The sequence below is a fragment of the Falco biarmicus genome, chromosome 16, assembly GCF_023638135.1.
Source record: "Falco biarmicus isolate bFalBia1 chromosome 16, bFalBia1.pri, whole genome shotgun sequence".
Classification (NCBI taxonomy): Eukaryota; Metazoa; Chordata; class Aves; order Falconiformes; family Falconidae; genus Falco; species Falco biarmicus.
In genome coordinates, this window is record NC_079303.1 from 10,384,292 (window position 1) to 10,399,924 (window position 15,633).

At 46.0% G+C, this 15,633-nt stretch overlaps 1 protein-coding gene across 3 annotated transcripts; it reads right to left on the reverse strand.

The window, feature by feature from the left end:
* Positions 1-4,441: 4,441 nt before the first annotated feature.
* Positions 4,442-12,390, reverse strand: LOC130159909 (epoxide hydrolase 1-like). Of its 3 annotated transcripts, none has more exons than XM_056361967.1 (7): positions 12,200-12,382; positions 10,870-10,893; positions 9,757-9,970; positions 8,805-9,090; positions 7,806-8,036; positions 7,328-7,457; positions 4,442-6,134 (listed from the first exon to the last, which is right to left on the reverse strand). In XM_056361967.1, the coding sequence occupies exons 1-7, from the start codon at positions 12,226-12,228 to the stop codon at positions 5,885-5,887; spliced, it is 1,164 nt and encodes a 387-aa protein (XP_056217942.1). In that variant the 5' UTR covers positions 12,229-12,382; the 3' UTR covers positions 4,442-5,884. The 3 variants fall into 3 exon arrangements, with proteins under 3 accessions (XP_056217942.1, XP_056217945.1, XP_056217944.1); XM_056361970.1 differs by having other exon boundaries at positions 8,805-8,985; positions 12,200-12,309; XM_056361969.1 differs by lacking the exon at positions 10,870-10,893 and having other exon boundaries at positions 12,200-12,390.
* Positions 12,391-15,633: the final 3,243 nt, after the last annotated feature.

A 15,633-nucleotide genomic window follows, 5' to 3' on the forward strand; every position in this document is an offset into this window, starting at 1 on the left:
GCGGGGACGGAGGGGACGGACGGGGGCGCGGGTGGCGGGGACGGAGGGGACGGGGGGGACAGAGGGGGACGCGGGCAGCGGGGGGCTGGGGAGCTGCTCCATGTGCCGGGGGTGCACCGGGCTGGTGCTTACCCCGCCGGGAGGAATGCTGCCGGCAGAGCAGGTGTTGCAAAGTGTCGGCTTAAAAACCACTGGCAGTTCACAAAAGGAAAAGCAAATTTATGAGGAGCGCGGAACAAATCGGGAATTGTGTCACATTTGCCCTAAACCCCCCCAGACCTGTGCAGTTCTGATCCCCACACCAGAACAGATCAGGTGGGGTTAAAATGGGGCAGAGAAAATCAGCAGCGAGGGTAAGAGCTAGCTTCAGCGGAAGGAAATACTGAAGAAGGAATCTTCAGAGGGGCGGTTATTGTATAAAAACATAGGGAGTAAAGTTGTAGTTAGTGTAAAGGAGGCAAGCACGACTACTGGAGGTTTTCAAATAGGAGAAATCAAATCAGGTACTTAATCACAGGGAAACCGGGGAACTAATTGCCACAGGATGTTTTGGGTACCACAATGTTACTTGGCTAAGGGAGGGTGTGGGGGTGTGCGTGTGTGTGAAGAAAAGAGAGAGGAAAAAAGAAAAAGAACAAGATTAGCTATATTCACAAAGGCCAGAACTCTTAAGCGGCACCTTTGTCACTGCGAGTGCTTGCACTGTGCGCTGGCACAGCTCTGAGGCGGTGCCTGAGCTGCACTGGTGCAGATCTGCCCTCTCCTCAGCCTTGTGCTGCCAGCTGTGACTGCAGGCAGACTGCAGGAACCAGCAGAACCATCCTTACCGCTGCAGAACAGGAATCTGCTACGAACCAACAGGCAAAGAAGAGCAGGGAGCCGGGGAAGGAAGAGTGCGGTGATCTCTCTCTCTGCTTGCATCTTGCCCACAGGTCACCAGCAGTGGCAGAAGAAAATGACATTCCTCTCTCTTGGCTGCCCTCAAAGCAAGACAGTAGCGAGAAGACTGAGCACCTGTGTGTTTCGTGACCTCAAATACATTATCTTGGAGTTGTCGTAAAATTTCTTAGCAAGAAGGTACAAACCCAAACCTCTTCTTTAACTAAAGTCGTCCTTATTGCTTTGGTTTACAGCACAGCCCCTAACCACCAAGGCAAGTAAAAGCGCAGTAAGTTCCAGAAAGGGGGCAAAATTGAATAAACTGATGGGAAACCGTTCCTATTTTTAAACTGAAAGTAATATCCCTCTGCTCTTCCGCATAGCTGAAGTGAGGAAAATGGTGTTTGGGCGGGGTGGCTAACAGAGTTTCACACTTCAAATTAAACCAGAAGCAGAAATTTTGTCAATGTTGTCATCAAAGCTAAATCCAGCACCACAGAAGGATGTTGCTTTACCCAAGGAATTAACGGCCTGCGATTCTAGTAACCTCATGCTGTCGTCTTCCCAAGAGGCTTTGCATTTTTTTTCCCCTTGGTAATAATTTATTAAGAATTATGTTGCTCAGTGTAAACAGCTAAAACTTAAGTAAAGCATACTGAATGCAAATCTGAAAAATCCAGAAAAATGTCCACTTCACAAAAAATTCTTCTCGGCATTCCTGAGGTTGTCTTTTGCATTACTTCAGTGAAATGAATCTGGGTTTCTCTCCCCCTGTGCAGCGAGAGTGCCAGAAGACCATGACTACCTGATGGTGGGACAGGTGAGGTTTTTAGTGTATCATCCGTAACTCAGGGCAGAGCCAGCAATACGTAGTCCATAACTGAAATGCAGAGCATGATTCCCTAGAACTAACACACAGAAACAGCGGTCCCTTTGGTACCACTGGCCATTCTTGACTTCAGCCACAAGAGCGGATTCATTTGCCACTTCTTGGTCAGTGGGTTAAATTTGGTCCTGAGGACTTTAATCGTTACTTTGCTGTCAAAGATTGTTATTAGCCAAAGGTGATGGGAGCTGCAAGAAGAAATAGCTTATTACTAATTTGTGTTATGGACTCAGTGCTTTCCTTCTTTTTCACCCATGAAATTGCTGTTAGCCCACACGCCCCTGCGGCGAATGAAGAGATGGGATGCAGCTTGATGCAAGCAAATGTCAAGTTATTGTACAGAAGCACGCGTTTTTATACACTTTCAGAAGCTGCGCGTTTTAAACAGATTGGTTCTTGAAGCTAAGCCTTGCATACTAGGCAATCCCTGATTGGTGGTTAACTGCCGTCAATTAACAGAAAGGTGTTACCTTTCCTTGGCACCATCCTTGACGCCATCTGTCCCCCACTCCCCTGTGCTCTGTAAACATGCCTCATCATGTTAATCGTTGTCTAGACAAGCTCGAGCACATTCCCCTCAGCTAACGGATTGCCACGCATGGTCCTAGTTTCCAGCCCGCTCCGCTCCTGCATCTCCCCCTTCCTGTTGCACAAAAAGAACCTTTGAAACCGAACGAGTAAAAACAAGGTATAAGTAATAGAACAAATAAAAAAGCAACTAAGACACATTATCAATGGCAAAATAACCCACTGTCTCTGTTCCGTACAATTTTACAATTTCCCCTTTTTGTTTTTGAACAGCTAGTACCAGGTTTGCCATGTTCTGCAGGGCCCTTGCAAACATGACAGCAACCAAGGTAATAGCAAACAAACAATACTGCCAATTAAGTGAATGGATGCCAAAAAGGCTGACCTTTTCTCAGGTTTTGATAACATGTTGCTGCAATGGGGTGCCTAAAATCCACGCAGCGCATACCATCAAAATCCTCACAGCCATGTCCTTGAACCAACAACAAAAAGCAGCCGCAATTTTGACTCACATGCTTAACCGCATACCAAACAAGGTGATTTAACTCTTTAATGCTTTCCCTGCTGTTACTCCGGATAAGAGAAGAACCGCTGCAATACGTTCCCAATCATAGCCTCCTACTACATTAGCATCAACAGAAAGACAATGATCGACATTCAAAGTGTAAACAATATCATCTTCTTTTGGATTAACATTATACATAGGTGGAAGGGCACACCAAACAAGAACTGGTTCAGTCAAAAAGTTCGAAACATAGCATGCCTTCTCTGAACATACCTCTGGGGTCACTCCCTTCATTCCCTCTTTTTTTATGCAAAGAGAAACACTTTCACCAAAACAGAGAAGCCCCTATTTACATCTCTGAGCCAGGACACAAACCGCAGCTGTATGCGCCACCAGGCTCAGGGCAGGAATCATTCATGCAGTTACATAGCTATATATCTCTACAAGCGTGCAGACACCTATTAAACACTAGATAACCATGTTTATCTTTCCTATTCTCTTTCACAATACCTAGTTGTTTCTCTCATTAGTTTCCAGCCCGCTCCTGCATAGGACTCCTGTCCCAATATGCTAGCTTGTTCTCACTTAAGACAACAACAATAAAAGTTAGTTTCTTGCTTGCTTTTACTTCTAAGTCTTAGACTCTTAAATGTTTATGAAATGTGAAGAGGCGGTGAGGCGAGTGTGATCAAGTTCAGCGCTATCTTTACTTGTCAAATTCCTGTTCAAAGTCAGAACGTATTACTTGGGAGCAGAACTCGAGCCCTTTCTTCTGGCCTGGTGTCTAGTGCAGAATGGGAGAAGGAGGGAGGGTGAGAAACACTTGAGAGCTTTGCACAGTGTGTCAAAGCTAGGTGTCTGCTGGACTTAACCTTCAGTCAGCTACTTAGACGTGTCTGTAATGTAGTGAGCTTAACAGCTCCAAACAGCTCTATCCCGTTTGAAGAGAAACTCGAGCCTACTGGTAGCAAGGTTGCTTGCAGCTTCTTGCTAGCAAAAATTGCACGATGGTGTGATAAGAATCATTTGAAATGAGGGTAAAGGTTGAAGTAACCTGCTACGCTTGGTGCATATTTTAACTTTACCATTTGGAATGGAATGATAAAGAACTAAGAGAAAATTAAGTTGGTATTTTTGAGCTTGGAGCACACTAGGAATGCTGTCTCTGCCTTATTATCCATTAAACATCTGTTTACATAGCGTAGCAGCTGCTAAAGCTACCCATAGGGGGAAAAACTGTTAGAATGAAGAAAGCTGCCTTGTGTGCAGCTGCCCACTTGAATATGTAATTCCTGGTCTCTTGAATGAAATATAACTTGAACGTAGGAGTGTTTGTGCTCAGGAGAACAAAACCCTTTACACTTCCACCAAAGCTGCTTGTAATGCATATTTCAGACGCTAGCACTCAAGTGTTTAAAGAAGCTTTTAAACAGAAGCCTTAGTTCTAAAGGATCAAGGGGCCGGTTTCTTTCTACTCTCTTCCCCAGATGAGTGCAGTGTTACTGCAGTAAACTGTTTATGTATTCTGTGACACTTGAACTATGAGTGCAGCAATGATATGGTGCCGGGAGTGAAAGAAGGCAAGCTGCTTAATTTGGGGTTTTTTCTTTTATTCTTTAGAAAAGCTTTAGAGTGTCATTAACTATTTTAGTACTGTAATGATTATCAAAATGAAATGTTGTTTTCTCTATGTGATTACATTGGATTTATTTGATCCCTCAAAGTAAAGGTTCTGCTGGTGGCAGAACAACTTGCTTCTGTTCTATATATGTATCTAAAGTGCATGTTCACAGCTGTTCCACCTTTCTGACAAAGTGCATGATGTCTTGTGCCAGAAGCTTTGGTTCCTCAAAGGCAGCAAAATGCCCTCCACGTGGCATGTAAGAGTAAGTGATGTTGCTCTTGAAGACCTCCTTTGCCCAGACCCGTGGTGTATGTACTAGCTCCTGAGGAAAAAGCTGCAGTCCCTGTGGGAACATACACTGCAAACCTAGAGGACATTAATTAAGTGCCTTTTTGAAAAAAGTCCTGGGGAAATTCTATAAAAACCTCCTGACTCTAGTAATTGCCACAGTCAGCTGGCAGAGCTTCACCGCAGCGACACATTTTGTGGTTTGTACTCTGCTGAAAAGCTTTGCTTGTATTTGAATCTCCTTGAGTATGAGAATGTTATACCCAAAAACCTCAACAAAACTTTTTTTGGAAATTAAATATGTTCCATTACTAGATCCACAGCTTCTTGATCCTGCCAGAGCTCTGATATTTGAAGCATGATTTCCCTGTGATATTATCACCTGTAAATCAATTCTCCTTTTAAAAACATTTCTGCTAGTTTTCTGGTCAGACACTAGACATACTGGTCTTTGTTTTTCTGGGGGCTGTCTTCATTGTTTGGCTTTTGAAAAGAAAACCCAAAAAACCCCAACCTGGTATCTGGTTTGTCTCCTTTTATTTCTCTGATACTGCAATCAGTTCAAGCAACAGACTAGGCATTAGCTGACGTTTCACTTTGAGTTTCCTCTTTTCCAGTTAAATGCCAGGATGGGGTGCTATTCCTTCTATGGTCTCCATACCTGATGCCAGTCTGAGAGAGCTCTGCTGTCTTTCCTGATGAGGGTTTATTTCAATAAAGGAATACCCCATCATCTTTGATAATATTATACAAATAAATCATTTAACTTTTCTGAGATGGCCATACCTTTCTTCAGACTCCTTATCTACTGGTCCCACTACATCCTGCTTCTGGCTTCAGGTATTATGGCTGTGTCTACCTTTCTGCAAGTTTCACATTGCACTTGCTTATCGTATTTTTCTTGTTTTCACCCACATTTATTTCTAGAAGCTTCAATTTCAGGGTCCTGTGCTTTACTTTAAGAGGCTTTTTGCAAAGGGGTTCTTTGCCATAGAGAAGTGGTATGCCATTTAAAAGACCTTGAAAAGTGATATTTGTAGTCTCCATCTTTTTTTAAGTGGTTCCTTTTCACTTCCTTTTACACAGCTCTTGTCCCCATGTCTTGCATTCAGTCACCAGAATTCATTGCTTCTCAAACATGGTTGGCTTTTGTTCAACTATGTTTTTATATGCCTTAAGCAGTCAGTATACAAAGTTCATAGTGATATAGAGAAGGTTCATTACCTGCAGTGTCTGGTTTGGTGGCTTGGATGTGTAAGTATCCAGACTCTCGCAATAGTTCATGTATATTCTTCTGGATGAAAGGATACATATGTCGAACATCTTCCCTAGTAAAGCCTATGAGCCATGGTATATAAGCCCCAAGCATCACGGTTATCATCCTTCTCAAACCTTCTCTGCCAGCGAAGATAAGATTCACAGATCTGAAATCAAGTTAATGAATAGAAGGTTAAATCAAGCAGTTTTCTGTTTCCAAATTTTCTAGAAAATAAGTCTGACGGGAGCTGTAATAGAAGCATTTCACTAAGCCAAATACATAAGCCCTTCACATTTATCGTGATTTCAAAAAAAAATTGGGAGAGTTAAAAATGGTACAGCTGGTGCCATCTCCATCCAGGAAAGTCCTATACTTCATGGTACTGATCAGCTGCTGAAAGGCTGAGCTCCTTCCTTTTCTCCCTGCCAATTTTAAATTTATCTCCTTCCTGATTTAGAATGATGATCCTTGAGGTCTCAAATCAAAATGCAGCAGAGCTTACTTCCATGCCTAGTGAAAGAGAAGCCAAACAGCACTCCATTTTTCTCTGTACAACTCTTCCCTAGATAAGGGAGGCCAACAGCATCCTGGCTTGTGTCAGAAATTGCGTGGCCAGCAGGACAAGGGCAGTGATGCTGTACCCAGCACTGGTGTGGCTGCACCTTGAATACTGTGTTCGGTTTTGGGCCTCTCACTACAAGAAAGATGTGTCCAAAGAAGAGCAACGGAGCTGGTGAAGGGTCTAGAGAACAAGTCCTATGAGAAACAGCTGAGGCAACTGGGCTTGTTAGTCTGGAGGAAAGGGGGCTTGGGGGAGACCTTCTTGCTCTCTAAAACTACAGGAAAGGAGGTTGTAATAGGGTGGGTGTTGGTCACTTTTTCCCAGGTAACAAGTGATAGGACGAGAGGAAACAGCCTCAAGTTGTGCCAGGGGAGGTTCAGATGGGATATTAGGAAAAATTTCTTCACTAAAAGGGTTGTCAAGCATTGGAACAGGCTGCCCAGGGAAGTGGTTGAGGTATTTAAAAGGTGTGTAGATGTGGCACTTAGGGACCTGGTTTAGCAGTGGACTTGGCAGTGTTACGTTTATGGTTGGACTCAATGATCTTAAAGGTCTTTTCCAGCCTAAATGCTTCTATGATTCTATGAAATTTAGAAAGCGTGAGAATGCAAATACCACTATCAATGCAAAGCGCATGAATATGACTGAATGCACAGGGGTGGGGATACCCCTGGAGAAAACAAAGCAGAAGGTGATGAGAGGCAGGGCAAACAGAAGGCAGGACCCAGACCGTGGAGCCAGAAGGTAGGGTAAGAACTGGAGAAACCTTCTCTGCACTGATTCCCTTTGCTACTCACTGTGGCAGCATCTGGGCCATGTTTGTGGTAATAAGAGATCCCCAGTCTTCTCCCTGTAGGTAGTATTCTTTGGAGCCCAATCTATTCATCAGCTTATGAAATTTCCGAGCAGTTGCTTTGCTGTCAAAGCCTGTAGGTAAACAGAAAGAGAGGAAACCTGTTTGTCTTGGTGTATCATCCCCTGGCCAAAGATCATGGTCTGACAGAGGCACATGAGTATGCTGCTCTGCCTTGCTCCTTGGCAATACAGTGAACACAAGATGGAAATTCAGTGGAAAGTGGATAGAGTGGAAAGCAGACCTGGTTTCCAGCTACCATTACCTTCCAGATCTCCACAGGCAGCCCCAGAGCCTCAGCCACATGGGTGTTAGTGCAGAGCCAAGCATCTGCATTCACAAACTGCATTCCCTGGTGAGGGCCAGGGATGACTGAGGCTCCAAGAACCTGGCAATTCCAACAGCGCCTTTTCATCGCTCACCTTTCTGGTGTGGTGCCTCAGAGAAGCCATATCCTGGGATGGATGGGCAGATGACCTCAAACACCATGTCACCCTCATTCAGGCCATGCTCAGCTGGCTCTGTGAGTAGAGCGATAGTCTTGTAGAACTCGTAGAAGGAGCCAGGCCAGCCGTGGACCATCAGCAGAGGTTGAACAGCTCGACCGTGAGGGACATAGGAGGGCTTCACGTGGATAAAATGGATATCAATCCCTGCCACACATCCAGACAGATAAATTAAAGCCTTAGTTCCATCACAGTTTCTGTTCCGAACTCTGAAGAAGGAGGGTGGCAAAACTGTGATTAGCATTCACAGCAGAAGGTACACAATCCACCCATGGCAAGAAGATGCCTAGCTGAAAGGACATGCCTGGTATTTTACCTGTGTCTCATCTTTTACTTACAGACAGAGGTATTGATCCCAGTCCCAGTTACTGGGGTCACAGGAGACTGAGCATCCACCTCCTGAGAAATTGGTCTTACAGTATATAAGTACAGCTGCACTTCAATGAATAGCATAATGCAGCTAAGACACGTGCAAAAACATGACTAAATTACAAAATGTGTGGGTGATAAAAAGAGAAACATGGAAAAAGTAAGCGCAGGATGTAAGTTTAACCTGCAGATCACTTATCTAAAGTCTGGCTAAACTGGGTGGTGGTGGTGGATATTCCAACCTCAGGGCCTGGGTAAATTTTACAGTTTTCAAAGGTGGCTTCAAGGCAATAGCAGAAGAAAACCTCATTGTTATTTCGTGCAGGTTCAGAGCCAGATGAAGCCCATCTTCAAGCAGATCTAATCTTATCACCACTGTGCAATGACCTTAATCTATAGAGGGTTATTAATAACATAGCCTCCACTACTGATCCTTCATTAAGCTGTTATGCATACTGTTGTCTTAATATAGTAACCTCTTAAAGCCCCCCATTCTCTCTGTGCATTTCAGAGTGAGACCTGCTCAAGCCACAGAGACTTCCTCACCTTCAATGGTGGTTCGGAAATGGGGATATTTGTTCAGGATTTCCACTTGCTTGCGCCAGTCAAACTGGTTCCTCCAGAAGGCCACCACCTTCTGCAGGTAGATGGAGTTGAAGCCGTAGCGGAAGGCAGCCCCTTCCAGCTGCGGTGTGTAGCGGGCCTGCTCCAGGCGGCGATGCGGGTCCTGCGGACAGGAGCTCTTGCAAGGCTGGCCAGATGCCTGCATGTGCCCTATGCTAAGGCAGGCATGAACAGGCTCTTCTGGCTCCACCGGCTTCTGTGTCTCTCTCTGGGACACCACAAGCCCTCCTGAAGCACTGCCATACTCTGTATAACTTCCTGAATCATTTATATGGAGAATATATTTTTCTACAGATTAGCAGTTCCCCTAGGGCACTCAGGAGTAGTGGGTTCTACGCTTGCCTTACTGCTAACTCGCTTTAGGGTTTTTGGCACTAGGAACTTGCCAGCACTGCCAGCTGAGAGAAGAACAAGCAGCTTAGCCTGTGCTACCGACTGCTAGTTGGCCAGATAATTAGTGACAGGCTTGTAGGGACAGAAGGAAGAAGGACCCCATCCTTCTTCACCCTTCCAACCCTGTCCTCTGTGGAAGCCCCTCAGTCCTGCCCTACTGGTGCCTTTGCTATCCCGGTGCCCTCCCACCCCATTCCACCACTGCAGACCTGCTGTCAAATTCTGCTGCTCAAAGCATGGCCTTTCTGCAGGAGCAGCCCCAGGTTGCATTGAGAGTCTGTGGTCTCAGAAAGCATAAAGACATTGCAGTGAATCTGAGCTCAAATCCCATTCATAAAGGGCAGTGAGCCAGAGCATCATCTAACGGACCTGCGCTGGCTATTGCCCCCAAGACATCACTCACCTCAAAGCAGTAAGGTGGGTGATGAACTGGCTCCACCTTGCAACTTTCTGCCCCTCCTTACCTCCCAGCCACGGGTACCTCAAGTTCTTTGTCAGATGTTTCAATCTTGAAGGGACAGATACTTTCATCTTCTTTCCCTTTTAGAGGTCTTTCATCTGAGCCCCACCATCCATTGCCCATTTCAATAGTCTTGATCTTGTGTCTAGACCTCAGCCAGTAAACCAGCATCCCTCCAACGCTCAGAGCGGCCACAGGGACCAGGACTGCATTCCTCTGAGAACATTCAAATGACCTGGGGAGGCATAAAATTGTTTGCGCCCAACAGAAGTGTCAAGGGTAAAGGGACTATGCTGAGGCTTGTAGTCACATTGGTTGGATGTGAGTAACAAACCCCATGCAGTCAGCAGGGGCTGGCTGTTTCTGTTATTTTTGAAGATCGCAGGCAGGATTTGTGGCAGGGTTACATCTACCAGTGTTTCTTAGGGACCTTAAGCCTTTGCTGATCAGGACTTGTTAATCACAAGGCTTCTCTGTCCCACTCCTTACGAACCAGGTGTGCCCTGGGAGACAAGGATCAGTAGGATATGGATCTATCTGTTTTAAGGCAGGTACTGAAGTGAATGGGATAGTAGCACCTGGACAGCTTCAGGAATAAAAACTGCACAGAGTGGGCTGAGGAGCAGAGACAAGAGTTTTCAGCTGCTGGAGACAGCTGGATGTGCTAGACATGCCCCTTGACTGTGCTATATACATAGCTCCCCTACAGATTCAGTCATCTTTTAGGGCAACGCTAGCCCTCCACCATAGCTGTCCATAGGTAAAGGTCTCAACTTGTCTGTCTGGTGCCTCTTTTTCTTACCTAGACAGCAAAGTTTCAGACTTTCTTGAGGTGTGGGAGCTAAGGCACCAGAGCTGGATGTAACAGGCAGACAGCAATGTTTTAAAACCGTTCAAACCCTTCAGCAATCAGTCCTAAATGTAGTGTCCCTTCCCATCCCTCTGACCTGTGCCTCAAGCTCTCCAGCTTCCCTTGGGGATTAGCAGAGCTGTCTGGGGCTATTGCAGGGGGCTCAAAGAAGACTGTGAATGAAGATTTTTTGTCATACAGGGTATGGAAGGGACTATGCTGTGCCCCAACCCAGGTGCTAATAAAAAGTGAACTCCTCAGCACAGAGCAGCTATTTCACTTACCTGATCCGGGACAAGATGCCATCCCTAGAAAATGGGGGTGGGGGTGGGGTGGGAAAGATTCTTAGTCTGACAGTGTTGTCTGAATGGTACCATCCCTTGGGGATGGTGCAAGGAACATCCCCTGCCAGCACCATTTACTGCGCAGCCATGGGATCACAAGCTGTTCAGCTGGCTGGCAACAGAGACAGTGTTTCTGGGCTGTGTTTTAGCTAGATAGTTTGTCACCATAATATTCTCTTCTTCAGCACAATTTAGATAAAAGGCACTGAACAACTGGGTAGGTGTCCTTGCGGTGTTTCATCCTACAGAGGGCTGTGTTACTTCAGCCAAGTAAATAGTTTATTTTGGCAGCTGTGTAGCGATAGGGGCCCAGCCTTGGCAGGGGACTTCCAAGCTCAAGGGTTACTCTGCTGCCAGCCACGTGGTACTCATCCTGCCCAGGGCTGGCATGAGGAGCAGCTTGTGGGACCCTTCCCTGTTCAGGTTCAGTGAGCTGCTGTACCTTTGCTACTTCCAACTACTCCTGACTGGATACCAAGCTTTTAGGTCTCATCTGCCCGCAAGAAAAAGAAAATATCCTCTTTGGTTCTCTTTTAGCCTGGTAGATTCTCTTGCAAGAAAAGCAGAATCTAAAATCTACCAAAAACTTAGAAGCAACAGAGAAAGTCTTGTTACTCTGCCTTGTGGAAGGCAGCTAGATGAGGGAGCTGTTTGGTGTCATAATTATGATGCCTTGAGACAAAAAAAAAATAAAAAGGACAGGAAACTCCATGAAAAACCAAGTTCACTGGGTGTTTCTTTTTGCCTAGTACCCTTTCCCACTGCTACCTGTGATGCAGAACACAGTGCCTGTACTGGACACCCCAGCAGTAGTGAAGGCAATTGGGTAATTGATCTCTGAGACAGTCTATGTGATTTTTAAGGAAGTATCTCCTGAAACCACTCCCAGACAAAGAAGACCAAGAGCTCCTAAGAGTAAACAGTGTCAGCCTCCACCTCCCTGGAGGCTAAGTAGCTTATGCAACAAGTAATAACAACCCCCTGCACTTACATCCTGGAGTTTAGTGAGTCAGAGGCATGAAACCAGTTATCACGGCAACAGCACAAACTCGGCACTGCTAACAAAGCAAGCATGTCCCAGAAACAGCTCTCTGAGTGGCACAGAACAAGGCTCAGTCTTATAAAGCCTCCTCCCTACCCATGCTCAGGGAAGCTCAGCTGCATGCTCCCACCCACCGATGGCCTGGTGGACCCCACAGGGCCTTTCTCCTGCCCCAACCCTGGGGACCCCTGTTTAGAGTCCCTCCTCCCTGTGCCAAAGAGATCTCACCAGGCGTTTGGAAGCATCTCCTGCCACATGTCCGCTCCTCCTCGCCTAGCCACAGCTCCCAGCGAAACAACCCAGGTGTCTCCTCCGCTGGCTTTCTCTTCCGCAGCGACACTCTCTTGGTGACAATGCAAGCTACACCAACCATCAGTGCCACCTATTGCCTAAGCGTGCACTTGCAGATTAAGTTCAGCAAGAGACAAATGCCAAGTCCTGCACGGGGAGGGAATAGCTCCGTGCATCAGCACAGGCTGGACGCCAGATGCACAGAAAGCAGCTCTGCAGAGCCTGGCCTGAGGTCCTCAGCTGAGCCTGAGTCAACAAGGTGCAGCAAAGGCCAGTGCGTACAGGGCTAGACAGCAAGCGTGTTAGCCAGCAGGCTGAGCGAGGTGATCCTTCGCTCTCTTCAGCACTTGTGGGACCACATCTGGAGTGCCATGTCCAGTTCTGGCCTTGCTGGCAGAGGAAAGGCTGGAGTGAGGCTGCCCACCCTTGGTGGTCAGGGCCACCAGGCTGCTGGGGGGCTGGAGCCATGTGGTGTACAAGGAGAGACAGAGAGACCTGGGCTTGTTCAGCCTGGAGGAGAGAAGGCAAAAGGTGGGGTCTTACTGCTGTCTACATCTACCTAGTGGAGAGTGTAGGAAAAATGGACCAAGAACAAAAGGCAATGGACGCAAATTGCAAGGAGGGAAATTCTGGTTAGATGTGAGGAAAAATTAGTTCACCATGGAGGTATTCAGACACTGGGACAGGGGCCCAGAGAGGATGTGGGATCTCCATCCTTAAAGGCAATCAAAATTTGACAGGAACAAGGCACTGAGCAACCTGATCTACCTGGACCTGCTCTGAGCAGAAGCTGCGATGAGCTGACCTCCATGTGCCCCTTCTGACCTGTGCATCGTGTGGCTCTATTCCATGTGCACCTGTGATCTGCAGCAGCCCAAACAAAAAAGGAAAAGTTGCTTTTCATTTTCCACAGAAATCAATGCTTTGTTTTAGCTCATTTTTAGACTTAATTTCCTTCATGGTTAGTAAAATCTTACTAGGTAAAGGCTTCTCTTTCCTAAATTGTGTCCTTGCTGTGCTTCAGTCCAGGAATAACTACATCTTACTGTGAGAGAAAATGATTCCTATATCCATGCAACGCTCTAAGCGAAGTACCACCACCAGTGAGCTCTGTGATGGTTAGGTCTCATACCGTGACTTCGTATGCAGCCACTGTGCCATCAAAAAAGAGTCATCAGGAAGAAAAGCTTGTAAATCCTTCATTTGGTCAAAGTTCAGTTTATTGCTACACCACAGCTATTTCTGGTTACATCCGTCTGGGATTACTTAGCTTTAAGGTTCTATTTCCCAAACAAAACCAGCTCTTTTGAGGCCTCTTGGAAGATGATATCACTGATTGCAGAGGGACTATAGTCAGAAGACAAGAGAATTATTAGCAACAAGGGGAAAGAACTACAACCCATGTGGAAGGTAGCTGAGGACCCTGTAAAGAGCCAGGTTGAGGTACTGCAGGCTGTGATGTCTTCAGTAGACAAAAGAGACCTCGAGGAAATTCTGTTTCTTACTTAGCACTGGGAAAAAGCATAAAGGCTGGTGGAGGAAGGACTGGCTTAAACAGCTGTGAGTGAATTTATCTATACCAGGAATGTGGGAGAAGAGCCAGCAGAGCTAGTTACAGCTACAAAGAAAAGACAGAAGTTGCTGCTTTCTGTATAAAAAGCTTGGGAAAGTCAGAATGGCTTTTACTTAAGATACAAGGTGACACACCAAGGCCACTAATACCCTGGGGCTAAAAGGCAAAACCTCACCACCACCTTCACCCCCGATAAATCTGAAACAGCTGGGATGCCAGGATCCCATCTACTGAAATGCAGGGTATGTGCAGGAGTTTTGTGTGAGTGCTGGTGAGCAGAGATCAAAGGGTTCCCAGAGGAAATTCCATCCTGGGATGCAGCAGCAGTGGAAAGCAAGGGGTTTTTCCCCTCCTCTCTTACAACCTCTCGAGGCCAAAATGCACAAATTCAGGCAGAAACTGCTTGCTGGAGACAGCAAGGCTGCCTCCCACGAGATTTTGATGCATGTCTCATAAATGGAAAGGGGAATCCCACAGGAAAGGACCTGCAAAAATGTCTCAGAGCATCTCCCTGCATTGGGGCAGGATCCCTTATTCTTAATGGCAGACGTCTTAGCAAACCCATTTTTAAAAAGCCCCTTCGGAGCACTATTAGAAAAAATTCTACCTCTGTCCCAGCGCTGTGCTTTTGCTGGTTCAGCTGCTACTCTGGCATGGGAAAAAAAACAAAACAAAACCAAAAGGAGAGAGAATAAAATTTGATACACTGAATCTCACTATTGCACCTCTGTCTAAACTTCCAAATGCTGCCATCCCACAGTCCCTGTGTGACAGGCATCATTTTATAAAGGGCTTTCATATGTTCCCATTGCACAAATCACATACTAACAGAAAGCTTGTTTCCTATGCTTTTCTCTTGCTCTTGTCACTGATCTGCAGGATCACCCCTGCAGCAATGATAGAAAATACAGACATGGAAATGTTACCGTAATGTATTTTTTCAGCTGGTTTAACCGCTGGATACAAGCAGGAGGAGCCAAACACAACACAACCTGCCAGCTCTCCCGGACCGTTCGCTACTGCTGGTACAGTGTGACCTGCTGCTGGAGAAAGCACCCAAAGGCCAAGCAGTAGTTCTGCAAATACTGGGTGCCCTCTTGTGGGAAAGAGGAGCTCGCAGCACCAGTAATACAACTTTTTTTTCTATTTGGGCTTTTTTCTATTTTGGACTTTATGTGTTTCTCGTTGCCAGTTTCACGTAATCATAATCCAAGCCTCATCAATGCCATTAATACTGAAACCTGAAACACGGGGAGGAAAGCTGGTGACTTCTCATTATGAAATGGGCTATTGAACAGGGGTAAGAATGGAGCACAAAACCTTTGAATGTAGCTCTTTTATAGCTTGAGATGCTGTGGCAACTTGGAAATGATTATTCTGACCTTTAGAGCCGTTGCAAGGCCCTTGCTGGGATATATGGCCCCAACTGTAATGCACTGCCCTTCACAGAATCATAAGATTCATAGAATTGTTGAGGTTGGAAAAGACCTTTTAAGATCATCAAGTCATCATCTTACAGCATGAAGGCATTGCTGCGTAATTTTCCTTTTGCATGCACAAAATCAGGTTCACTGTCTTAAGCATTACTAGAAAGCAAATGGTGCTCATTAACAGGGGATCTTTGTGAATATGGTCTCCTGACTTATACCAGGGACCAGCTCTCTTCTTTTTTTCTGGTCGGTGGCCACTACCAGTGAGCTGCTGGCCAGTGATGTTGCAGGGCAGGACAACTGGAAGCTTCAGATCTCTCCTGTGCTCTTCCAGGTTCCCGAAACCCTGCTTGCCCCATGGCATCACT

Excerpts from the sequence above, each read along its gene's own strand:
- LOC130159909 (XM_056361967.1), bottom strand. The coding sequence starts at position 12,228 with ATGTGGCAGGAGATGCTTCCAAACGCCTG. Across the intron at positions 9,971-10,869 it reads GGCATCTTGTCCCGGATCAG|GTCATTTGAATGTTCTCAGA; the intron begins GTAAGTGAAATA and ends ATGCCTCCCCAG. Across the intron at positions 7,458-7,805 it reads TGAGGCACCACACCAGAAAG|GCTTTGACAGCAAAGCAACT; the intron begins GTGAGCGATGAA and ends GTTTACCTACAG.